Below are 27,944 nucleotides of genomic sequence, written 5' to 3'. Positions count from 1 at the left end.
GATGACCCTGGATTGTACAAGTGAGCCCTAAATGTAATCACAAGGGTCTTTTATTAGGGGGAGAAAGGAGAGTCAAAGTCAGGGGAGATGTGATGACCAAAGCATAGCTGAGAGATTTGAAGATGCTACGCTGCTGGTCTTGAAGGTGGAGGAAGACACCACAAGCCAAGGAAGGAAGGTGACCCTTAAAAACTGGAAAAGACAAGAAAACCAATTATCATCCAGAGCCTTCAGAAGGAATGCCTCCCTGTTAACCTCATGGTTTTAGCTGAGATCCATTTCAACCTTCAGAAATGAAAGAATAAATTTGTGTTGTTTGAAGCTACTGAGTTTGTGCTAATTTACTACAGAAACCACAGGAAACATGCAATGGGTGTCTCAAGGGACTCACCTTCTTTTACAGTAATCAGATCAACCAGAGAAAGTGAGGGTGAAGAAGTGCTATGAATTCTGGGTAAGTGGAGAGTAAAGGAAAGGCACAGTGTCAGGTTAGGATTCCTCAAGAAAGTAACAAGGAAGATGAGTCACAAACATCTGGGCACAGTTTTTTGTGTGTATTATTGTGCCCAAGGTAGGGCTACTCCAGAGGGTAATGAATGTTCCCTTTTTCCTGAGAGGTGGGTGACAGAGCAATAGAGGAACTACTGGTGCTGAGGATTCTATACCCTGACCCGGTCTTGGCAGAATAATCCCATTTGCTACCATGAAGCATACTGGGTGGTAATTGATGACAGATCTTTGTGAAGTCTCCATACATGCAATATATCAATATGAGTATATAGATCCACCGATTGCAACATTCCAGATATATTTGCATAATATTCAACATCCATTAACTTAGATGCACAGTGGAATTCGAAACAGCTGAAGCTTGAAGTTGATCATCTGCTTTCTTTCCAGTTTGCATCAGAGCATACATTACGATGAATGGAAGCAATTACAGGCTGATTCAATGACAGTGTCATCATTTATTGGAGTGTAATTCCTCTAGCCAATCAGTGTTCTAAAAGTAACAATAAATTATATTAGACTTCTAGTATTACTTAAAGATGTAGGGGACTATGGATCAATGGGTATCTGATACTTGAAAAGCTTCAGCATTCAGTTCTTGTTGAATCTATAATTAACAAATGAAACTCAACTAATCATAGTAAATTGTTCATTTGACTACATTCTTCTTGTTGAGCACACTGCATGCTAAAGAACGAGGGTGAAGTGCTGCAGAGTGTGGGCCTGTGCTCTTGTATGTCATGGTGCCCATCAACAAATGAATGCCTCCATCAGACCATATTCGAATGTTGTGTTATTATTATAAAATGCTTCATCCTCTCAGGCTGCTGATTCATCTGGCTTGAATAGCATGTGTTAATAAATGATTGTTTTATATTTTGCTACAGATTGGCTGGCACTTTCCCAAGAAAATATCAGCAAACTGAGAAGTTCTAAATGTAACGTGTGAAATATAGGGAAAAAAGGAGTTCTAACTGTAATGTGTGATACAGGTAGAAAAAAGCTGCTGGGTGACTTATGCTAATCAACATTTTTCCCAGCAAGCTCTGGCTGGTGTGGATCAGTGATTTGAACACTGTCCCATGCACCATGAGGTCACTGGTTTTATTACCAGTTAGGGTACATGCCTGGGTTGTGGGCTTGATTCCCAGTTAGGGGCATGCAGGAGGCAGCTGGAAGATGATTCTCTCTCATTGTTGATGCTTCTATCTTTCCCTCTCCCCTCTTCTCTAAGAAATTAATAAGAACTTATTTTTAAAAAATTCTTCCCAGCAATTACAAGAAGTCTAGGAAGAAAATAGGCATAAAAGGCTTCAAAACTGCCCAGAACTTAGATTTACAGAAACATTTATTAGTAGATTAATTCACATCCTATTATTTAACCTCTTTACTTTCTGTATCAAAAAAACTGCCTTCATCTTGTAAAATTAAGTTTACATTAACTGTGAAATAATGCTTAGGCTCTTTTGATATTTCAGAGAAGGGCATGCACTGGCTCCCACACACTAGAATAGTGTTCATGATGCTTATTAAAAATATTAGGGACCATGATGTTCTGAGTCTACTTAGCATAATTTTGTTTAACTAATTTACTATGCACCAGTGATACTCAATTGAGTCTTAGCATTAATATGCTCATAATATACAGTGCAGTGCCTCCATATGGTGAATTGGGTAGAAGCATATAAAACATATTACACAAATAGAGCTCAACACCTCACATATTATTGATCAATAATGCACCAATTAGACAATCTCACAGTCAAAAAAATAAATACTAGCATGTGTGCCCAAGGTTTCAATGAAAATGAGACTGAAGGAACAAATGAGACTAGAGAAATGGAGATAATAAGAGAGGACCAACATAGGTTACACTGTTACACAGAACTCCAAAGCACAAAATATTTTATTGTTCTGAAGCAGAGCACCAAAACCAATATTGATTAAGCTAAGTGGGTGATTAAGTACACCTAGAAAATCTTTTTTTAGCCTAGCACTTTCCAGTAGAAATATAATGTGAGCCAGAAAAACAAGCCAAATTTTCTAGTAGATATGTTTAAAAAAATGAAAAGAAACAGGTGAAATTAATTTTACTAACATATTATTTAACTCAGTGTATTAAATATGCAATCTGTATAAAATGATGATGCTTGTATTTAACACGATTTTCATACTTATTCTTTGATGTGTATTTTATACTTAGAGCATATTTCATTTCAAACAAGCCACTTAGCAAGTGCAAAGTTTGGCTGGAGGCTACTGTGTTAGTGCAGTTTTAGATTAATTCATTATAATTTCTCTCCCCTTTCCTACATTATATGCTCCTTTGGATAAGTGTTTCTATATAAGGCTGTGACAGTGAGATTGAATGTGTTAATATCAGTGATTGAGGCTCAGAGTGGCCTATGATTTGCTCAAAGTCACACATATTTAAGTGGCTGAATCACTCTCTCAGACCTTTCCACTACATCATCTCCTTTCAAAAGTCCATCTTGCATGTGTCCCTCCATATCATTGTTTTCTTACAAAAATCACATGGACTATTAGCCAGTCCATTAATAATGATAACCCATAGAAAGTCATTTAAAAAAAACCTTAAAATAATGCCCCTTTGCTTCTAACACTTGTAACACTTCCCATTTTCTGAAAGAATAGAATTAGCAAGCATTTTACAATCAGTGCATGGGATGATATAATAGAAAAGAAAAGTGCTCCTGGAAGTAGACACCTTGCCTTCATACCTGATTCTATTCCCCATTAGCTGAATGACAGTGTAAATGTCAGGCAATTAGCCCTTCTGGGTCTCCATGTTTTCATCTGTGAAATGAGAAGTTAGAATGTTTGTCTCACCTATTTCTCAGGGTTGTTGCAAGTGTCATGTAGGACCATACTTGTGTAAGTGCTTTGTGAAGTGAAAAGTACAATACAAGTATGAGTTTGTTGCTTTTCAAAAGAGAAACAACTCTTTTAAATATCCATGTACATTAGATCCCGTTATTTAATTTGTAATTACATTGATTATTTGTGATTACACTCACCTTCAAAAAATTACACTACTATGGATAAAACTAAACTCTCCTCAGTTAATCCCCAATTTCTCTCCCTCCTCCTAAATCACCCACTGCAAGTCCACTCCATATAGGCATTTTGTAAAGGTGAGAACATTTAGGTGAAGGCCCAGCACTGGACCTGACATAAACAATCAGCACACCCATACTTTTGAATGACAGGCTTGGCTGGTGACCTCACATCTGTACCAATACTGTGGCTCTGTGTTGCCACATGTAATATACTTATCATATGTGTAAGGGAGTGTGTATATTCACTATGACAAGATTCAAGAATAGATTTTGTGCTGAAACCGGTTTGGATCAGTGGACAGAGCGTCGGCGTGCGGACTGAAAGGTCCCAGGTTTGATTCTGGTCAAGGGCATATACCTTGGTTGCAGGCGCAAGAGGCAGCTGATCGATGATTCTCTCTCATCGATGTTTCTAACTCTCTATCCCTCTCTCTTCCTCTCTGTAAAAAAACAATTATATATATATATATATATATATATATATATATATATATATATATATATATATATACACATATTAAAAAGAATAGATTTTGCATTTGTGGGTAAATCCATTGGGTCCATATTAGATTCCTGAGATAAACTTGCATCTCCTATTGGCTTAAATACTTTTCTCAGAAGCTCTGGAAGAAAAAAAGCTAGCAATTTCTTTTTAATATTAATTGGCAAGCATATTGGCTATTAAACCTACTGTGGAGAAGAAAAGCCACCAAACACTATCATGACAATTTAGATAATGATAAAAATTATAATGATGATAGAAATGAAAACAGCTATTTGATCAAGTAATTTTTATTCAAAATGTGAAATATTAAATTGCAAGACAATGTCCATTTGTATTCATTGTTCTTCAGAGAGCAAATGTAAAAAGACATAAGATTTTAATAACAATTGTGAGCATACTTAGAATAAGCTTTGTTAACCAAGTTAGTATGATTGCTGTTATTAACATGTATCATGTTTCAAAAAATGAACGTATTGTTTTAATTTGCTTTTTAAACAGTCACAGCAGGGTCTCTTAATATTTAAATAAAGCAGAGAGAGTTTATTAGAACAGAAGGAAACTATATGGATATATTGGTCACAACTTGCATACAAGCACTTCTGACAACAACCCTCTGTTGAAGAGAAAATTACAAAAATTGCCAGTTATTATTATCTTTAATAAATAAACATTCTATCTTTTTCCTCCCTCCCTCCTTCTGGCTTCTATGGGATTGTGTTCAAAAAGCATATTTTCAGTGGGACCATTTCTATTACAGAGTGATTGAGCTGTGATTTACACATCAATTACTCACCTTCATGGAGATTTTCATGCTCCCCTGGCTGACATCAATGAAGCATAACTGTGTAAATGCTTTATTTCATACCAGTTTTGGATAACAGAGACTGATAACTAATCATATTGTGAGACAATGTGCTATGATATAGGAAACAATAAATGCTTCCTTTGAAATCTCATCTATTCTTTTTTTAGGTTTTATTTTATTTGTTTACTAGAGGCCCAATGCACAAAATTTGTGCGGGGGGTGGGGGGGAGGTTGTCCCTCAGCCCAGCCTGGCCTGCACCCTTTCCAATATGGGACCTCTCAAGGGATGTCTGACTGCTGAATCCCAACTGCTCGCCTGCCTGCCTTCCTGATTGCCCCCAAGAGCTTCTGCCTGCCAGCCTGATCATCCCCTAACCACTCCCCTGCCAGCTTGATTGATGCCTAACTGCTCCCCTGCCAGCCTGTTTGCCCATAAGTACCCACCTCTGCAGTCCTGGTCACTCCTAACTGCCCTCCCCTGCATCCCTGGGTCCCTCCCAACTGCCCTTCCCTGCAGGCCAGGTCACCCCCAACTTCCCTCCTCTGCCAGCCTGGTCCCACCCAACTGCCCTCCCTTGCTGGCCATCTTGTGGTGGCCATCTTGTGTCTACATGGGGGCAGGATCTTGGACCACATGGGGGCAGCCATCTTGTGTGTTGGAGTGATGGTCAATCTGCATATTACTCTTTTATTAGATAGGATAGAGGCCTGGTGCATGGGTGGAGGTCAGCTGGTTTTCCTTGAAGTGTGTCCTGGATCAGGGTGGAAATTCCCTTGGGACTTGGGGTGGCCTAGGCAAGGGAACTGTGGTGGTCACACACCCCAGAAATCCAAGTGGAGACCCTGGTATCTGGGATTTATTTATCTTCTACAACTTAAACTTTGTAGGCTGGAGTGGAGCCAAGCCTTCTTCTTGCTCTGTGGCAGCAGCCATTTCTGTTGGGATTTATGTATCTTGTATAATTGAAACTTTGTAGCCTGGAGTGGAGGCCTAGGGTCACCAGGGTTGCAGAAGCTTGGCTTCCTCCATCACCGGGGGCAACCCTAGCCTCCTGTTCTTCCAGCTCAGTAGCTCCCACCATTTCTGTTTGTATTTATTTACCTCCTATAGTTGAAATTTTGTAGCATTGAGTGGAGGCCTAGGTGGGCAAGGGCAGGCAGATAGCTTGGCTTCCTCCATTGCCTAGGAAACCCAAGCCTCCCTCCTGCTCTCTGTGGCCACAGCCATCTTGGTTGGGATAATTTGCATATATGCTCCTGATTGGGTGATGGGTGTGGCTGGTGGATGTAATGGAAGTATGGTCAATTCACATATTACTCTTTTATTAGATAGGATTTTTTTTTCCTCTTGTTATATATTCTATTGATTTTTTACAGAGAGGAAGAGAGAGGAATAGAGAGTTAGAAACATAGATGAGAGAGAATCATCAATCAGCTGCTCCCTGCACACCCCCTACTGGGGATGTACCCACAACCAAGTACATGCCCTTGATCAGAATTGAACCCGGGACCCCTTGGTCCACAGGCCAATGCTCTATCCACTGAGCCAAACCAGTTTCGGCAAGGATTTTTTTTTTCTTTATTGACTAAGGTATTACATATGTGTCCTTATCCCCCCCACCCCCGCCCCCCCCCACACACACTCATGCCCTCACCCTCTAGTGTCTCTGTCCATTGGTTAGGCTTATATGCATGCATATAAGTCCTTTGGTTGATCTCTCCCCCTTATCCCCACCCTCCCCTACCTTCTCTCTGAGGTCTGGCAGTCTGATCAATGCTTCTCTGTCTGTGGATCTGTTTTTGTTCACCAGTTTATGGTGTTCATTATATTCCACAAATGTGTGAGATCATGTGATATTTATCTTTCTTTGCCTGGCTTATTTCACTTAGCAAGTTTGGCTGAGTGGATAGAGCGTAGACCAAAGGTTCCTGGGTTCAATTCTGGTCAAAGGCATGTACCTGGGTTGCAGTCTCCTGGCCATCTTATCTATTCTTTATGCACTCCACACTCATATGTTTATCTCAGTCATCCATTTCTTTCGGTAAGACTCTAGCTTTCATCATTATAAGTGTAATTACATCTTTACCCTTGAAAAAATATTTGCAAAAGCCAGACTTTTACTTTCCAACTTCCTCAAAGACTAAAATCCTTGCTGTTTTACTGACAGTGTTTTAGACCAAACATGGGCAGATAATCTGATGGATTGAATTTGGCTGCATCTTTAGTCTCTGGTTAACTTGTCCATATTTGTCCCATGGGATCATCTTTAGTGCCAGTTGTTTGGTATGTACTTGAACTAGTTGGTGTGCAGAATGTGAACTCCTCTATTGCTTAAGGTCCAGCTGGAATATAGCTGTCTGGTTTTACTTCCCACTCCATGCCAACCTGATATTCCTAGAGTACATTATATCTATAGTTATGACATGCTTTACCTTACACTGTGATTATTTTGGAGTGGATTTACCTTTCCTTCTCGGCTGTGAATTTCTTGAAGACTTATACTGTGTATTATTTTATTTCTCAGCACCAAGTATGTAATGTGGGCACCCAGTAAATATGTGTTGATTAAATAGAAAAATTGATTAATATATTAATTAATATATTTGCCAACATTTGTCGCTGAACTTGGGCAGGAAAAAATATTTTTTCCTGTCATTTGGTCATTCAGTCAGTCAAAAAATCTTTATGGAGAGCTGAATATTAAGCTTGGCACTTTTACAGATAAATGGGAGGCAGAAATGTATTATTCCTCTCTGGTGACAGTTTCATTTAACACTCACAGTTCTCTCAGTCAGGGCAGGAAAGGGGGAAGGAAAGATGGGTTGGAAAGTGAAAGGGGAGTTGCACTGGGGTAGGAGGAATAGGAATGGATAAAGTAATTTGGAGTAAAAGAGATAATGTCTAAGATCTTCGTTATCTACATTAACTGTGATGAAACTAAACATTTTCACTGTGAACTGGCTCAGAAATGCAGTCTGGGGGTGTACTAGTTTGCTAGGGCTGCTGTAACAAAATACCACAAACTGGGTATTTTAAACAGCAGAGATTTACTCTCTCAGTTCTGGAAGCTAGAAGTCTGAAACCAAGGTGTCACTAGATCTGGTTCCTTCTGAAGGCTGTGAGGGAGAATCTCTTCTAGGCCTCACTCTGAGTTTCTAGTGGTTACTGTCAATCTATAGCACTCCTTGGTTTGTAGCAGCATCACCCCTATTTCTGCCTTTAACTTCACTTAGCATTCTCTCTGTGTGAGTCTGTTTTCAATTTTCCCCTTTTTATAAGTTCACCAGTCATATTGGATTATGGACCCACCCTACTGTAATATGATCTCATCTCATCTAATTATATCTACAATGACCCCATTTTCAAATAAGGCCACATTCTGAGGTATGGGGGGTGGGGTTAGGTCTTCACCATATGAATTTTGAGGGGACAGCCTTCATCTCATTATAGGAAGCACCTTGTCAGGCATCTTGTCAAGGTAAGAAGGAGAAGTGTAACTCAGGAGGAAGTCACAATTATAGGTCCATGTGACACATGAGAAAACAAGCTTGACGTCACGAGAGTGTGCATAGGCAGTCAGAGAAGCAGACGGCTCCTGGCAGTTCTATGCTGCAGTCTTGATCTCATGCTCCCAGTTGTATGCTCAGTCCAGAGCTCTGTGGAGTGAGCATGCCATGGAGAGTCAGGGGCCAAAAAGGTAAGCCTTAAGGGGGTAGAATTTACTTGGGTAAAAATTAGTGAATACACGCTGATAAAAGTGTTTGATGAGACATGAAAATAGAGTTAGCTAAAAACAGTTATAAACTGCTTATTAAGGAAATTAATTTCCTTAGTTTAAAGTAATTAAGAATATTATTTCTGAGAAAATATTGTTTTAAATTAAGTATTTTTTGAAATTGTCTTGCTATATCTAACTGAAAATAAAATACCTGTTAAAAGTGTCCTTTATGAGAAACTGAGTTATATCACTGCTTTGAGTTAGAAAATAATTCCTGATATACAATGGGTATAGAGAGGAAATACTTTAGGCAGCATTTTTTCTTGAATTGAAAGACAAAGTTGTTCTGTGTAGGTTGGCTTCAGAAGGAATAGATATGGAGTTGGGGATGTGGTACATGGGATGGAGCCAAGGTACATTGGGGCTGAATGAGGGAACATTAGGAACAGAAGACTAATCCAAGCCTTGGGCAGTTGGTCACAAGGCAGAATTACAATCAACCAGAAAATCCTTTAAGCCACCTCTAATACTCAAAGTCTGTCACTGTATCCTCTTCTGTGGATCTATGGAATAATTTCTGATAATGAAAAGCTTACATTTCCTTGAAGTAGATCAAGATTTAGATCTAGCAGCACTTTAGAGCTCTGCATTAGCATTGATTGATTATTTTAAAGAGGGAATCATAAACAAGAAAATTTCAAGTTGACACTGAAGAATGCCTGAAGAAACATTAGAAGACTAAACAAGAAAATAAAAAAAGATTATTACCACTGATTGGCAGTGGGAGACGGGTTATATCATGATGAGTGGAAGCAGAAACCTTATATATCATTTTAATTTTTATATAGTTTTAATTTTTGAACCAATTCAAAAATAATAAACATATAAATAATTACATTCACTCTATTCACTCTCTAATTGCTTCTTTTCCTTGCTCGTTATATCCATTCCAGGCCTATACTAGTGTTCAGGAAGCATTTTTGAAAGCATCTGAATCATGTAGTTCTTTGCAGCTCTCTCGATTTGACCACATTGAATGTGAGGGGCTTGTAAGTTATTGGTTTGTATTGCCAGTGTGTCAGTGAGCCAGAAGGAATGATAAACAAAGTCTCCTTTTTAATGAATGGGTCAGAACTAAAGTTATTTTAAAACACATTTCTATAAAAATGAAAATCAGACACTAAACTTTAGAAAAATTATAAAAGCAGAAAATAAACTTAGTAATGATTAGATATTAATTGTTCAATAGAGTCTTCTTATAGTAGAGTACTCAGTATGGAAAAGAGAGGGGATGCTTGTCATAAGGTTGAAGGAGATAAATATTCATGATTGTAAAGGGATAGCTAACACATTCTGAGCTGCCTAGGAGAGAAGGGAAGTAATACTTGTTGGGGAGACCAACACCTCTCTCAAACAGCTAGGGATATTGGACCCCATCTCTTAGCAAGCATTTACATTATGCAAGGACAAAATAAATTAATTTCACTGGAATGACTGCTTTTGAAGAACATTTCTACAGGTTTCTAGAAAGTTATTGATATACTGATGACTACTGCAGGCAGATAGGAACTTAGAGTTGCCAAAATCATGGTCATTCTATATAAAAGTGGCATGTCATAGAAATGGAATTTTAGTGCACTCAGATAATATTATTTATAATCACTATCAATTTGAGTATCTACCTGTCATTGCTGTCCTGAGAAGATCTATAACACGCTCCAGAAATATCTTCTAAGCTGAGCTATTTTTCTGGGAGTTCATATTATACACATATCTCTGGATCAATGGCACCATGCCTGTTGTGTGAACAGATCTTAAATGTGTGGATGTACTTTCTCTTCTACCTACCAAAATCTTTTTTGGAAAACAAGCCTGGGAGTGCAAACGTACATCAAATCATCAGGAGACAGACATATGTTTTCCTGTGGCCTCTGATGGACTTACAGATTCAAAAACAACCTGCCTTTATCATAAGAAATTCAATTGAGTACATAAAGAGGTCCTCATAATTATAAACTGAAGTAGGTATGACAAGAGGCTGTGGGTTTAATTAGCTGGTGCTTCAAATTGGTAATTTTGGTTTCAATCAGAAATCAGTGACATTCTATACATTGTGAAAGCCTCATCTATTAATAGTTCATTCCTCATTATACCTTGCCCTGTGAAGCTTTCAGTATAATGCTATGCTGAGCAAAAAATGAAAATATTTGAAGAGATTTGGTTGCCTTCCAAGAACAGTGGAACTCTATGGAGATTAAATCATTCCCACTAGAGATATGAGAATTGTTCTTTGTTATATGTTGTAAAAAATGAATCAAGAAGTTTCCTTGCAACAGATACCACCAATGTGCACAATCTGCTATTCAGATTTTCATGTGGAATTTGGTAGCTAATGAACTAGTGCAAAATGCAATCCAGAGCCACCAACAAATCAACACCAGATAGGAATCACAGAATGTTCCTTGACTGTTAGCCACTTGAAGGGTTATTCTGTAAGTTGAAGCATGTTTCCATTTCTTCTTCTTTTATTTCTTTTAGAGTTTTAATTATATCTTTGCCTCAGGAGAATGAAGGTAGTTTGCAAAGCTAAGGAACAAATGTGCTTCAGTTCTCTTCATGGGAGAATCAAATATGATATATGGACCCATCATTGTGGGCTATTGGTGCATGGAATGACCAGATAGCTAGAAAACTGGTATCTTGCTCACATTTTTCAGAAGCAACAGATTTTGGCTCTTACCTGTGATTATCTGTGTATTGAGAATTATCTGCTCTGGAAGGCAAACAAATTGTGTCCTTATCCTTTGTAACAAACCCTCCTCACACCCTGACTAAATACTGCTTTAACTTGTTCCCTCCACCTTGACCCCTGACATCCTATCTTGCTTACAGTTTGACAAACTGATTATGAGCTTGGGTTATTCACAGCCAATGTATGAATCTCATGTACCGCACTTCATGGACTGAAAATATTACTATGCCTGGTTGATTCTACATCAATCTCTAAGACAAAGAAATTGCAACACATGGCAACTGTTTGGGTTCTGAACTCAACTTGTGAATGGAAATGTGAGATGATGCTAGCAAATGTAAAGGGAGACTACCGTAGCTTCCAAGTATTTGGACTTGGCATCTTTCTGAGCAGGGCCCAGATGTAAAGCCTGGGCTTTGGATAGAGGTCTGTATGTTCTTTGTGTGTTTTTTTTTTTTAGGCAGGGGTAACATTTGTTGAACACACTCATGAGTGGCCAAGTGAACTCTTATGTATCTGACTTTCTTTGTATTATGAAAACATCCTATAAAAGTTGCCATTATTTTAAAAACAAAGAAATAAAATGTTGTTTATATCAAGTAGATGAGACTATCAAAATCACTTTAAAATTGTCAGTTCAAGGATTCCTGTGGAGAAAGGCTGATGATGATTAAGTGTATTGGCATCTTATTTTCCATGTATAGCAATATCTAGTTAAGCTGCCATAGATATTTCATGTTCTTGGGCTCTTAATTTGTAAATTGAAGCTATGATACTCACAGACAAACTAGCTTACCAGTGATGGGCATTATGTTTGGGGCTGCATTCAAAACTTATAGATTGGGACATTGTCCAGGAGAAACCAACATGGCGGCATAGGTAACCGCCTAACTGCAGCCTCACACAACAATTTCAAAAAATATAACTAAAATATAAAGTGGACATTATCCAGAACTATAGGAAAGTTGACTGACTGGAAATTCTACCAGAAGGAAAGTCAGAGGAACTGTAAAAGCCTAAGGTACAGAGACACGTTGCGCACGCGGAGAGGACTGAGCCGGAGAGGAGGGGGAGGCTGAGTGCCTGGCTGGCGTTCCCTAGCGGGAAGGAGATAAAAGCTCCGGACTGTGCTGAACCCCAGTTCTGACAGCACTGAACCACAGTTCTGAGCAAGACCCTGGGGATCCAGACACATACAGAGGGAATCTGGGCTGTAAGGCGGAAGCTCAGGGGAGAGGAGAAAAGCAGAGCCCCGGAATTGCGCACATTTCACACAGAGGACAGACTCTTGATTGAGCCGCAGTTGCCCTAGCGGAAAGGAGACTTAAGCTCCGGACTGCTCTTAACCCCACTTCCAACTGCACTGAACCCCAGGTGCTGGCTCATTGGGGGAGAGACTAGACTGTCTGGTAGCGGACAAAACTCTAGGGCACCTTTATCTCAGAGGTGCTTGCAGCGAGTACCAAAGGACACTTGAGGAACACTGAGACTCAGGAACTTCATAGGGCGGGGCTAACCAGAAGCCAAGGCTGTAGACTCCACCCTAAAACTCCGCCTCATCCAAGCTGAGCACAGAGGCTCTTGCAGTTTTCCAAGTCTAGTCGAATAAGGCTGTCTCCTGGCATAGATACAGCTGATCCTCCCACCCTACCAACTCAGGGAAGCAGTAAAAATGAAGAGACAAGGAAATAGATCACAAACAAAAGAAATGGAGGATAAAAAGCAACTGGATATAGAGTTCAAAACCACACTTATAAGGTTTTTCAAGAATCTCCTAGAAATGCCTAAACCGGTTTGGCTCAATGAATAGAGCGTCGGCTTCGGGACTGAAGGGACCCGGGTTCGATTCTGGTCAAGGGTATGTACCTTGGTTGCGGGCATATCCCCAGTAGGGGGTGTGCAAGAGGCAGCTGATCGATGACTCTCTCTCATGGATGTTTCTAACTCTCTATCTCTCTCTTTTCCTCTCTGTACAAAATCAATAAAATATATTAAAAAAAAAAAAAAGAATCTCCTAGAAAAAGCCGATAAAATAAACAGGACCTATGAAGATATGAAAAGGGATCAACTAGAAATAATAAAGGATCAACTAGAAATAAAGAATACATTCTCTGAAATAAAAAAAAAATTATGCAAAGTCCTAAAAACAGAATGGAAAATTGCAAGAATCAAATCAAAGATTTGGAACACAAAGAGCCAGAGAACACTCCTCCGCAGAAGCAAGAAGACAAGAGAATCCAGAAAGTTGAAGATAGTGTAAGAAACCTCTGGGACAACTTCAAACGAACCAACATCAGAATTATGGGCATCCCAGAAGATGACAGAGAGCAAGATACCGAAAACATATTGAAAGAAATAGTGACAGAAAACTTCCCCCACCTGATGAAAGAAATAGACTTACAAATCCAGGAAGCGCACAGAACCACAAACAAAAGGAATCCAAAGAGGACCACACCAATACACATCATAATTAAAATTCCAAGAGCAAAAGACAAAGAGAGAATATTAAAAGCAGCAAGAGAAAAGCAGGTAGTTACCTATAAAGGAGCACCCATATGATTGTCAGCTGATTTCTCAACAGAAACCATGCAGGCCAGACGGGAATGGCAAGAAATATTCACGGTGATGAATAACAAGCTGAACTCAGAATCGAAGGCCAGATAAAGAGCTTCACAAATAAAAAAAAAGCTAAAGGAGTTCATTACCACCAAACCAGAATTATATGAATTGCTGAAGGGGGTTCTTTAGAAAGAGGAAGAAAATAAAGATAAAAATTATGAACAACAAATATGTAACTATCAACAAATGAATCTAAAAACCAAAGGAATTAAAAAATCTGGTGAACAACATTAACTATTGAATAAAATAGAATCGTAGGTATGAAAGGAGAGTGGACTGACAATTCTCAGGGGAAAGAGGAGTGGGGGGTTCGGGAAGAGACTGAACATTAACTATGCACCTATAGATGAGGACAGTGGGGGGTGGGGAAAGGGCAGAGGGTGGGGTGAGAACCTGGTGGAGGGGAAAAAATGAGGAACTTTTGTAATAATATGAACAATAAAGATTTTTTAAAAATTTTTTAAAAAAACAAACAAAAAAAACCTTATAGATTGTACTTTTATATCAGTATATCTCATAATTTCCTTAGCTGTTCATTTGTATGTTGATTATCTAATTAAGTCATAACATTGCAGTATTGACATGTAGAAGGAAAGCAACATGTATAGAGTACATACTAGGCATATAATTTAAATTTGGCTAGCATATATGTACTCACTTTGGGTAAGTTTACAATCAAAAGCAGGAAGGTGGGGGAATGGGAACCCAATGAACAAAATAAAAACCAGTACTGTAAGACTTGAATATTATAGTTTAACTAGAGGCCCAGTGCATGAAATTTGTGTGTGGGTAGGGTCCCTAGTGGCTGCAGCCTGCCATCCAGGGCCTTCCCCTGGCTGCCAGTTGCTGGCTGCCAGCTGGGGCCTTCCTTTGTTCCAAACCGCCTCTGGTGGTCAGCACATGTCATAGTTAGTGATTGAACTCCTAGTTGGTAGAGCTCCCAAGGGGAACTTTGCATATTAGGCTTTTATATAGATAGATATTAACAGCCTTACATGATAAAGAAAATTATTTTTTTAGTAAGGAAGCATTGCATTCTATAAAATCCAAAGACCCAGAATATATATTAGATATTGTCTGGCAACTTTTCTACTGATCCTCCAATGAAAAAGCCTGAAATGTGATGAACTTCACAGAATTACATGTATTTATAAAACATTTTTTGTGTTATTCAAGGCTTTTGACACATTTTTTAAAAATATATTTTATTTATTTTTTTTACAGAGAGGAAGAGTGAGGGATAGAGAGTTAGAAACATCAATGAGAGAGAATCATTGATCAGCTGCCTCTTGCACACCCCTTACTGGGGATGTGCCCGCAAGCAAGGTACATGCCCTTGACCGGAATCAAACCTGGGACCTTTCAGTCCACAGGCCCAAACTCTATCCACTGAGCCAAACTTGTTTTGGCTGACACATTATTTTTATTGTTAGAAGTTTGGTGTTAAAGCTAGACCCCTTTCTAATTGAAAAGGTTCCCCAAAAGGCTTTCAGTCATCCAAAAAGCAGACTATAGGGAGACAAACAATAAGGAGTGGAATTGAGTGAATTGTTTTGTTATGGACTTCCAAAAATGTGCTTAAGTTCTCCTGTGATTTCCTTATAATAGGATAACCTCAGGAGAGATTTCCAGTTTATCTACAACAATGTATTTGTCAATTTCTTTCCCTTAGGGTTTTGTGACATCTGTGAATTCTGAACCCTAAGCAGTTCGTAACACAATGTAACCTTCAGTACCTTTGTACACAGAGCACTGACTTTTGGGAAGTCTATAATTGCCTGTTGTAATCAAGCAAGGATAAGGGACAAGGATTCTCCCATGCTTATATGGTCACAAATATAATTTCTAATAAGCGATGTTCTGTTTTCTTCTGTATTCTGAATAACTGGCCAGGATCGTAAAGCTAATGTGAGTAAAGAAAAAAGATTATCTGCTTTCTATGTAATATCAGTTTGGTAGCCTTGACTTGTATCTCTTTTTTCTTAGGGATAACAAGGGAGAGTTCAATGACTTACTTGACTAACCAATTTCTCCTTTTATTTTTTTTAGTCACTATGAACAAGACCGTAGTGCACTTAAAAAAAGGGAATGGGAACGGAGGAATCAAGAAGTCCAGCAAGAAGACGATCTCTTTTCTTCAGGCTTTGATCTTTTTGGGGAGCCCTACAAGGTAGCTGAATATGTATGTAATTTATCTTTATGGAAAATGATTGCTTCTTGCATTTTTTTAACACATTAATCAACATTTAATCTATTTTTAAAGCACCCAAGTCATTGCCAGGAGAATATATTTTACATATGAAGTATATACATATACTGTATGTGAGGCAATTACAAGTTTATAAGGAAGTTTCCAAGACAGATTCCATCTTCTTTGGTAAGCATAGTAACTTTGAAAGAGACTTGTGAGACTACCTGTCTCCAAAGAGATCTTTACTGCCCAACACTTCCTACAGCAAGGAAGGCCCCTTCGACACTTTCTTCCACTTTGATTATCAGAAAGGCAGTCCTTGAAGACTCTCAATGGATATGCCTATTTCTTCTCCCAATAAATGCCGTCCATTGCAAGACCACTGCTTTATTTTTCGATTTTAGGTTGTTAGTAGCTGTTCACCAGTTTGAGTGGTCTTTGAAAATCACTGTTCTGAAGGAAAGGGAAAAACCAATTATTTTTCCTGGTGGTTAATAATCATGGTTTTGGAGAAAGTCCCTCAACCAGAGGGATTAGTGTACCTTGATTGATTTTCTAGTAGTATTGTGGCTAGTATGTAACTCCAATAATGATTACACTGCTATGTCTAAGTAGTGACCTCACAATGACTGCCTCTGAACTTTCTATTTAGGGTGGAGGTTGGGGAAAGAACCTTTTTTAAATTGCTGACAACTAGTTGGTTTTTATTGAAATTTAGCAGCAGTATAATTTTCTGTAAAAAATAGAGATGATGTAAGAGGTAAAAAACAAAAAGATAGAATATTTTCAACAGTTGTGATTTTAAAAGAGTACCATTTAGGGGACAGTGACTTCTGGAAAAAGGAAGTTCTTAATGAGGACTGCATAGGCACAAATACTACTTTGGGGTAGAGTGTATGCTATTTGGATTGATCACTAGTAACACCAAATTCTTGATGCCTTATTCAGAATAAGTAAGTAACTATTGATTGAGACCTTCATGTGTCTTTCAAGTTTGGTTAATTCTGACAAAGAGACTTAAGTCACCTAAACTATTAGTTTTTAATTTGTTAATATAATTCTTTAAAAAGCATTTTTCTATCTCAATTGATTTATATGTATACTACCTTGAAAGTGTATATTTAGAGATATGATTAGTTTAACCAACATTTATTGAAGGCTCATTATTTGCTAGTCATGTTTTAGACTAGTGTACAAAGGGAAATAAGGCATTATCCCTACCTTCAAGGAATTTCTTAATCCAGTGGCAGAGATCATCATGAATGAATGAATGAGGGCATGACTTCATGGTAACTGCTGGAGAGATAGATAAGGGAAGGATTAATAAAGACATTGTACTTCATATGAAGGAGTTTGACATGATTCTCTACATAAAGAGAAGTTATTGCAAGTTTTCAAATCAGGGTATGTCTGGGACAAAGAATTTTAAAAGACAATGTTGAAAATGTGGAGAACAGGAAGGTAAACTAGAGGCAGATAAAGAAGCTATTGTAATTGGCTAAGGAGAGTTCATGGCAGGCAGCATTTAAGGTAGAATAAGGGAGTTCAAATGATGGGTCTGGGAATCTGTTTGGATGTGGGCAGTGTGATAGATGAATGATTTTTCCCCCCATCTGTTTAATTTCAGAAGATGGTGCTATTAATCTGTTGTTCAGGAGAACAACAGGGTTGGTGTCTGTAGAGAAAAACATAATTCTGTTTTGAGTAATTTGTGTTTGAGATGCCACTTGAGTATTAGGGAGGGATATCCAGTAGACATTAGATACATGGATATGGAGCTAAAAAGAGTTTGACTTTATCATTCCTAAGTCCTTGATACTGTCCAAAGAAAACACACAGAAAGGTAAACTGAGTTATTTAGGAAAGCCAAAATAAATAAAAGTAATCTAAATTAAAAAAAATAAAATTAAAAAAAAATTAAGGGAGATTTAGGTGACATCATGTAGATGGCAATAGAAGCCGTGAGAATTAATATTATCACTGAGTAAGATTACTTGTGTGAGAAGGACAAAAAATGAGTCTTGGGAATTAGCAACATTTAAGGGATAAAATACAGGGTGCCCCCCCAATATATATATATATATATTTTAACAACTGATAGCTCAATTTTCAAAATGAAATTTGTTTTAATAAACACTGCCTTTATAATTATTCAAAGTATGTGTAAACATTTTTTGGGACACCCTATAGGTGGTAAAAACTGAGGCAAAGAAAGTAAGCTAAAAAGGAGTGAATAATAAGAAAGATAGAAAGAGAACTTGGAGAGAATCATTTAATAGAAACAAAATAATAAAGGGTTTATGGAGGAGAGATTTGATAGTTACACATATCAGAGAGGTCAGGAAAGGTCAGGACTGAAAAGTGGCTGTTGAATTTGGCATTTAAGAGATAATTAGTGACCTTTAATATATTTTTTATTCATTTCAGAGAGGAAGGGAGAGGGAGAGAGAAGAAACATCAATGATGAGCAAGAATTATTGATTGACTGCCTCCTCCACACCCCCTACTGGGGATCGAGCCCACAACCCAGGAAACTGCCCTTGATTAGACTCGAACCCAGGGCCCCATTCAGTCCACAAGCCAAAGCTGTGCTCTATCCACTGAGCCAAATCGATTAGGATGGGAGAGTTGTTTTATTTGTTAATGTTGGTGGTCATTGTGGGAAGCCAAACTGTAAGGGTTTGGAGAGTAAATGGGATGTAGTAAAATAAAGGAAGAGAGGAAGTGAATGTAGATTTGATCTTGCAGAGAGTTTTTGTATTGAGGGCGGAAAAAAGGAAGCAAATTAGATTGCAAGGGGAGAAATATGGAAGGAAGATTTTTTTAAAGTGAAATAACTTGAACATTTTTGCAGTTTGATGTGAAGGAACCAATGACAATGAAGAAGGAAAGGGTGAAGAAGGTATAGGAGGGAGAAATGGGGTAAATAGAGCAAGATTCCAGAGGTCATGAGAACATACAAAATAAAAAACATGTTGCCTAAACCATTTTGGCTAAGTGGATTGAGTGTCAGCCTGCGGACTGAAAGGTCTCAGGTTCGATTCCTATCAAGGGCACATTGACAGGAACTGGGGTTGTGGGCACATCCCCAGTGGGAGGTGTGCAGGAGGCAGCTGATTGATGTTTCTTTCTCATCGATGTTTCTAACTCTCTCTCTCCCTTTCTCTCTGTAAAAAATCAATAAAATATATTTTTAAAAAGAACATGTGAAGAGTGATGAGCCATGGGAAAGTAAATGGGAATGGGATGTTAGGCAGAATTAATGATAAAATGCAAAATCAAGAACATGTGAAGAGCGATGAGCCATAGAAGGAAGATGGCAATGGAATATTACAATGAGAAAAAAGTAGGAGAGTGAAGGGAAGATCAGGGGTAGTACAAGCAGTTGTGATTTCCATTTTTTCCTGAGAGTAGAAGTGAGGTCAAAGGATAATAGATGCCTCATCCAATCTTGAGAAAAAGGAACAACCAGATGAGTTTTATATATTATAGTTGGATGGATTAGAAAAAATGAGCTTTATTCAGAGGATGCATCCTTAAAATTCAATATTTACTCCATACTTAACACTATTATAAGATTTAGCATCCTTGATTACCCCTCCTATTATAATTTCAATCCTTCTCAATTAGTGGTCTTATACCTTTAAGGTAAATACCATCTCTTGTTAACAAGGAGTGTTATGTAGATGTGAATTTATTTTTAGATGTAAGCAGTATATTTTTGAGTATGCAGTTAAAAAATCTTTGTCAACATTGCCAGACGTTTTTATTTATTTTTATTTTTAATATATTTTATTGATTTTTTTTTTATAGAGAGGAAGGGAGAGGGATAGAAAGTCAGAAACATCGATGAGAGAGAAACATCAATCAGCCTCCTCTTGCACACCCCCTACCGGGGACGTGCCCGCAACCAAGTTTCATGCCCTTGACTGGAATCGAACCCGGGACCCTTGAGTCCACAGGCCGACGCTCTATTCACTTAGCAAACCGGCCTCGGCACCAGATGTTTTTAAAAGCCATTTGTCTTGATATGTTGAAGGCACTCCTGGTAGAGATACCAATGGGAACATTAGTCTAGGGCAGGGCCAGGCTTATCATGTAATTAGTAGCTTGTTGCATTTATCCTTCTTGATGAGGAAGATACTTTGTTCTTGGGTAAAGGCTGCAAAAGAAAGAAATATATTAACAACTGATAACCTAGTAATTTTCTTTCACCATACTATGATGGTCAGCTGCTATTTTGTGCTATGTCCATGTTCAGGGTTCTCTGGGTGATCACTGGACAACAGAACTCTCATTTTCCCCATATTGTGTTACTGTTGTGCTTGATGTACACCTCCAAAATCTCCCCATATCTGGACTGGTGTGGAAACCCTTGGAATAGCTTGACATGCCATAGGTAGCAGAGGTGGCTCATGATTTCCTGGTAAAGATGAAGGGATGCTACAACTCTTCCTTAGGTTTGTGGTTGGAATGCTTACCAAAAAAATCAAAATTCCTAGTGGTGGATCAGGACTTTCAGGAAACTTTTTGCCATCCTAAATTCTGAAATACAGTTTGATCACTTGTCCAACATTATCAGTGGTAACAAACTAGTCAATGAATGGGCAGGAGGAAGAAACGGTGATTTCTCATATTCCTGGCTGATTTCCTTCCTTTCCTCATTTTACCTCTACTACTCCAACATTTGTCTGGTGGGCAACTTCTCTGCATGGTTGCTTTTGTTGCTTACACATTTCAAATTTGAGTTACTTTGTGCTATGCTATGGAGAGGGCTGTCTTTAAAAGTGATTGAAAAATGTGACATGTCTAGTGTGGGAATATTAGGAGGGATGAGGAACTAGTGTGTACCAAGTGCCTACTCTGCGCCAGACACTGTGCTATGGCTTTATATATGTGCTTGTTTAGTCCTTATAATGACTGGCATAGGCATTCATGGGAAACATGAGGAATTTGATACCCTGAGAGGTGAGGTTGCTTCTCTGCAGCTTAATATCCATATAACTGGTAAATCTAAGCCCAATTCTGTGTAAGTCTGTATCTGTAGCAGGAAGCTATTGATATCCTCTGATAAGAAGACAAAAGCCTGATAAGCGTACCTCCTGTGTGACTTTTGGGAAGAAATTTCATTTCTTTAACCTATAGTTTCCTTCTTTCTGAAGTGAATACCTGACAATATAGATAATACCTGATAACAACAACAATAACAACTGACATCTATAGCTTTTCACAACTCAACAAGAATGAGGACACTGAGGCACAGAAAGGTTAAGTGGCTTATCTAACTAAGGTCATTTATGTCAGGACAGTTAGAAGCTAGATTGAGACCAGACCTGCTCTGCTGACTCACATGGTTATTGTAAGGATCAAGTCAAATATCCGGGAAACCTTGCCTTGAAATCTGTAAAGTACTGTACAAATTCAAAGTATTAACATTATTATAATTAAAGAAAGAAATAGCAACTTAGTTTGGATAGATTAGCTGTGAATTATTAGAATTATAAAAAGGAATCACTAAGTTACATACATTAGCTACAATTAAATAAAAGAAAAAATGAACCTTAAAACTTAAGTTATATAATTACTTATATTAAAAATAAATACTATGATACAATTACCTTCTAGCACATTAGTCCTGCGATGAAATCATGATACTGATTTGAAGATAGCCTTAGAAGCAAACTGAGGCAACTTTGCATTTCCTGAAGTAATGAGAGGCAAAAAGCTTAAATGAAGGAGAACTGATAGTTATGAGCCACAAACCAGACATGTAATTTATGCTTCAAAATACTTAGAAAAAGCATCTCATTGATGATGGAGAAATTGTGATTATTCAGAAAATAATGGCTATAGAAGTTGTCTTTAAGGAATCAACCAATTATCTAGAACAGGAAATAAAGAACTGGCAAAAATAAAAGAAGCTTACAATTGATTAAAATGGCTGGATTTAATTTTGAGCATTTTTATAATCTTCAGTCAAGGCTGCCTGGAATACCTTGTTCCTTAATAGGATTGCTAAGAGTGAAAAATAACCTTTAGTGTGAATTAGATGTTGCTGTAGTATATAATGAGAGTACATTTTGTAGGTGTACATAAATGTATTGCAGGCCCCATTGCATTTTCTATTATAGAGACATCCTAAGAAATTTAAGATGGTGGGAAGGCAGAGAGTTGAATCTGACCACTTAAACTTTACTGCTAATTATTGGAGATTATTGAATAGTGGACTTCTCAGGCTATGTGCCTGTGTGTACTCTGTGCCTGTGTCTCATGAATATTTTCAATTTACCACTATGCATGTTAAGAATTACCATGTCTTGCCGAAACTAGTTTGGCTCAATGGATAGAGCATCGGCTTGGGGACTGAAGGGTCCCGGGTTCGATTCCGGTCAGGGGCATGTACCTTGGTTGCGGGCATATCCCCAGTAGGGGGTGTGCAAAAGGCAGCTGATCGATGACTCTCTCTCATCGATGTTTCTAACTCTCTACCTCTCTCCCTTCCTCTCTGTACAAAATCAATAAAATATATATAAAAAAGAATTACCATATCTGTAATCACAACATGTCTGTTATGCAAAACGCATGAATCTTCCTTCAATCAGCAACACAGAAAGCATCGCCAGTGAACTCAGTCTTGAACTATCTGTTCTGCAGTTCCAGTCACAAGTCCCATTGAGACAATTCCTCTGTGAAGGAGCTAGTATAAGGGAGCTTACATCCCTCCATTCCTTCGGATTTGCTCCATTCCTATGTCAGTAGTGCCAGGAAAGCCCAATTCTTGCAGCTATTAGCCTAACCCTGTAACTCCATATGCAGACATTCCTTCCCTGAGTTAGATTTTAATGCAATGCTCTTGCTTTTTAGTTATTATAAGGAAAAGCCATGTGAAGACATCTTTGCATTTTCTGTAAAATTAGTATTGAAAAACTACTTTATTGTTCAAAGCTTCTTATAATCAAACCAATGAGAATTTCTTTTCATATTTTAGTATCTGGTAATCATTTATTTCATTTAATGAATTAGGGTATGCTTCCTTTCCTCAAATGAAGAGAATTCTATAAACTAAGAGCTTTTCCTTATTGCCTTAGCTACCAAGAAGCTTGGTGTTCAACTTAATGTTCAATCACAGTAACCAACTTAGCTTCACTTTCACTTTTTCTATTTATGTACCTTTTACTCCAAATCCTTTATTTTGGCAAAGACAAGGCATAAATTATAATTTTATTCTGTTCAATTCATCAACAATGAATTGAACAGAATAAAATTTATTGAATATCAAATATGTACCATACATGTTACTAAGTCTTGAAGATAGAAAATTAAATAAAAGGTAGTTGTTGACTTTTAAAAGCTTATACTTTTGTGCAGGAAAATAGATCATAACTATAGTATAATCTATATAGTAAGATGTTGATTTTCTATATGTATTTAGCAAAGTTTCAATTTTTCTCTAACATTATTCAAGTAGATACAGTTTTAGACATTGTCAAGTGTAGAACTTTTTCTAATTTCAAGCATATTTTAAAACCTAGAGATACAAAATTAAATCTAAGCATGCATCAGAAACTCAAATCACTATAATAATAGGCATAAATAAAAATATATTAAAACCTAACTTTATCTTTCCATTAAGGTAAAGATAAACCTGTTCCTTTTATTTACTGCTAAACAGGAACGGGAATGTAATTAACTTGCTTGCCAGAAAATGGGCCTTGATTTCTGGACTCCTTATGTGTTTGGCCTAGAGAGATTGAATTACTTCTTAGGGATTTGAGAGATCCTGGTGGTTTTGGGGATATAATGGGACAAGTTTCTGATTCTGTATTACTCTGTTTCAATGAAAGGTCAAGGAAATTTCAATGAAAATTCAATAAGTTAAGCTTTGAGCTTCCTGGTAGCTAAGGCAAAAAGAAAAAGCTCATAGGCTATATAATTTTATTTGCCTAATGTAAAGAAGCATATCCTAGCTCAGTGAATGAGATAGTGCAAAATGAAGACATTTAAAATGGAAATGAGCCGAAACTGGTTTGGTTCAGTGGATAGAGTGTCTGTCTGCAGACTGAAGGGTCCGGGTTCGATTCTGGTCAAGGGCATGTACCTTGGTTGTGGGCACATCCCCAGTGGGGGGTTTGCAGAAGGCAGCTGATCTATGATTCTCTCTCATCGATGTTTCTAACTCTCTATCCATCTCTCTTCCTCTCTGTAAAAAAACAATAAAATATATTTAAAAAATACAAAAATAAAATGGAAATGAAATAGCTGTTTCTCCTTGTTGGGTAATATCCTTGAAAATAGGATTTAGAGTTCATTAGACAGTCATTTGACCCAAGAGGTAAATAGTTTGAGGGGCCAGAACAATGCCTTGCATCAAATTCTCATTGGGCTCTCAGCAGCGCAATGAAATATTTTTGTTCTGAATTTAAGGATTGAATAGAGAAACTCATTCTGGCTGCTCCCCAAATAGCTTATTGTGCAACTCTGTTGAAGAGGAGACAGATGTATATAAAGAGTTTATCCTTACCTTAGCTGAAAAGTAATTTCTGCCATTAAAATTGACAAACTTAGGCCCTTTAGGGAATAAAAGTGATTTTTACTTGTCTTTATCTATTAAATATGCCTTTCAAATATACTTCTGAAAAATGGAGCAATTTTTCATCTGAGAATTATATGAAATGTTGTTTAAATACTAAGTTCAGCACCAAGGTTGCATGTCATGTATAATATAAGATGTTTTTTAGGGAGGATAAGAAACCTAAAGTTATATATTTTTATATAATTCCCCATCCCCCACAGATTCCTCATAGCCTATATTTAGAATACTCTTTATTTATCTTTGAAACCATATTTTCCAAACTGCCCTTATTTCTTTGAAAGTGTCTTCTGTGATTTAACATATGGTATGAGTTGAATACTAAGTATATGAGTATGTACAGTAATACAGTATATGGCAATCATGCTAATAACAAAGCCAAGGTTTCCAGTTTGACTCCCTCTCTGGTTGTTTCTTCTTGGTATCTTTTTCTGGCTCCTCTTCTTCTCCCAGTCTCTTAAAGGTTGAAGTTTTCCAGGGCTCACTCTTGAAATAGATCTTATCTTTCTACATTTCTTTCCCTGAGTGATTTAATGCATTTCTGACACTTCACCCTCCATTCATTTTCACATTCTTCCATCTTCACATACAGAGAATAGCACACAACCATATAGCTAAGGTTTAGATGAGATACCAAAGTTGGATAGACACACTCTCTGTGTGCACCAGGAGACTGGGTTGTGTTAAGGGTATGTGGAAAATCTTAAATGTTAAACATCTAGATTCAGTGGAGGTTGTACCAGTGGGAGGTTGTCATACCCTTCTGTGCATGAAGAGCAAACCTATGGCTCCTGGGACATAAACACAAGATAGGGTGAGTGTCTTCTCCATTCATCCAATGGCCCTGCTGCCACATGCCTCCACTATGAGTGCCAATAGTCTTATTTCATTGCAACATCTTGGGCCATAATACAATAGTACAGCTTAGGCATAAAGACGTACTTTGCCCTTCTGAATGCAACATATTATTTTGATAACATCTTTACTACGTAAAAAGAATAATAAAAAGACACTTTTAAAATTAAAAAGCTGAGTATTCATCAGTCATTTCCCACTATACAGCTCTCTACTATTTTTAGGTATGAAGGCTATGCTTTCTATATTAAAAATACTTAGGAACTTAAATATTTTAAAAGCAATCACACCATTTAAATAAGATTAATGTATCCTATAGGCCATAGGGGATGAATAGCTGGTATGTTGGTTGCCCATAGAGTTATTCAGTTGCCAACATCACGTTGAAAAATCTGTGTTTTGATTTACTCAAGTAACAGCTTAAGTTCTTGAATATTTTTTTCTAAATCACTGAAGACAGTCACTGTTGATAAACAGTTGCACCCATTTCAAAGTATTGATATATGAGTATGAATCATCAATATGTAAATGCCATTACCCAATATATAAGTGTAGGCAGACCCAGTAATCTATAGTTCTTTGATGAAAAGGAATCAGATTTACTTTACTCATAAGTCACTTCAATTAGATGTTGTTAAATCCCATGCTTTTTCTAAACTGAAGGTAACCATGATAGGATACCTAGTTTAACTGACTTCTTCCTTATCCAGTGGGCTAAGCCTTTTTCATTGTATAATGTAGTGGGAAGGGGTGAAATGTCAAGAACAATATAAGTAAAATACTTTATAATTCCAATGATCAGTGAGTAGAAGTTGTTGATCACAATGTAGAATGTAACAGTTAAGCTCAACTGACCTAAAGTGAGGTATGTTGCTAATAAAATACATAAGTAACATAATTTAAAACTTTCTCCCAGTAAGCATTTTTAAGGTTAGGCCAGGGAATATACAAATGATAATCACACAGCTCATTCCAAGAGACTATTTCAATATCGTTACTGATTCTTTTCTTATATAGCACATAAAAAGTATGAATAGCAGCATGAAAATTTTAGAGAACCTTATATGTTAGTCTACTTAGAACATCTGTTTGAAACATTAACATTAGGAAACACAAACCTATTCATTCTTTCTCCTCCCACCCCCATCTTTTTGTTATTTTAGACAAACAAAGGGGATGCACTTGCCAACAGAGTCCAGAACACGCTGGGAAACTATGATGAAATGAAGGATTTGCTAACTAGCCATTCTAATCAGAATCATCTAGTGGGAATCCCAAAGAATTCTGTGCCCCAGACTCCCATCAACAAAAATGAACCAAGCTTTTTCTCAGAACAAAAGAACAGAATGATCCCACCTTACCAGGATAACACTCACCTCTCTGGACCAATGCCTCCACCTTCTGCTGTGATACTGAATTCAACTCTAATACACAGCAACACGAAATCAAAACCTGACTGGCCACGAGATAGTCATAACACTAGCATTGTACCAGCTAGCCAGACCAGTAGTCAGCCAAACAAGATGCAGCCATCAACACAGGATCAGCCCCAACCTAGTCTGGAAGACTACTTTGTTTACCCGGCTGAACAGCCTCAAGTTGGAGCACTTGAAGAATCAAACCCATCATCAAAGGAAGGCAGTTATCTCAAGTCCAGTGAAGGTGATTCATTTAAAGAAATATTTCAATCTAATTCACCAGGAGCATCTGAATTTACAGTGCAAATGCCTGGGTCTCCCCTACTCGCCTCCTCTTTATTGGCTCCTAGCAGTGGCCTTTCAGTTCAAAACTTCCCACCAGGGCTTTACAGCAAAACAAGCATGGGGCAGCAAAAACCAACTGCATATGTGAGACCTATGGATGGCCAGGACCAGATACAAGACATATCTCCAACACTGAAACCTTCTATTGAATTTGAGAACAGTTTTGGGAATCTGTCATTTGGATCCCTCTTGGATGGAAAACCAAGTACGACCAGTTCAAAGACTAAACTGCCCAAGTTCACAATTCTCCAAACAAGTGAAGTAAGTAATTTTAGTTTTGTTTTGTTCTTTTATTTATTTATTTTTTAGTTAACTGCTATAAAGTATTCACAAGCACCTCTTATTTTCCTTCTCAAACCATAAATGTGACTCTTCAAGGTCAGAATCTGAGTTTTGATCTCTTGTCAATTATAATTTGACTGATTAACACTCTGCAAATTCAGTAATATCTCCATAATTTGGAATAACAAAAGAGAAGGTCAGTCTGAGTGAATGAAAGGTTGGAGTTATAAAGTAGTTTCAAACAATACATTTGCAATATTATGTACAAATTTA

General features: G+C 37.6%; 1 protein-coding gene across 2 annotated transcripts in view; it reads left to right on the top strand.

Moving 5' to 3' along the window:
• AFF2 (ALF transcription elongation factor 2) overlaps positions 1 to 27,944 on the top strand; it is a 510,630-nt gene that overhangs the window by 138,478 nt on the left and 344,208 nt on the right. The window contains exons 2-3 of one of the 2 annotated variants that reach the window (XM_084871220.1): positions 16,040 to 16,160; positions 26,790 to 27,650. In XM_084871220.1, coding sequence (XP_084727346.1) covers positions 16,040 to 16,160; positions 26,790 to 27,650 — 982 coding nt within the window. Of the gene's footprint in view, positions 1 to 16,039; positions 16,173 to 26,789; positions 27,651 to 27,944 lie in introns of both variants that reach the window. The other variant, XM_084871219.1, reaches the window with a different exon arrangement.

The sequence above is a fragment of the Pipistrellus hanaki genome (genome assembly GCF_964339955.1).
Source record: "Pipistrellus hanaki genome assembly, chromosome: X".
Classification (NCBI taxonomy): domain Eukaryota; kingdom Metazoa; phylum Chordata; class Mammalia; order Chiroptera; family Vespertilionidae; genus Pipistrellus; species Pipistrellus hanaki.
This window is presented reverse-complemented; position numbering and strand designations above follow the sequence as displayed.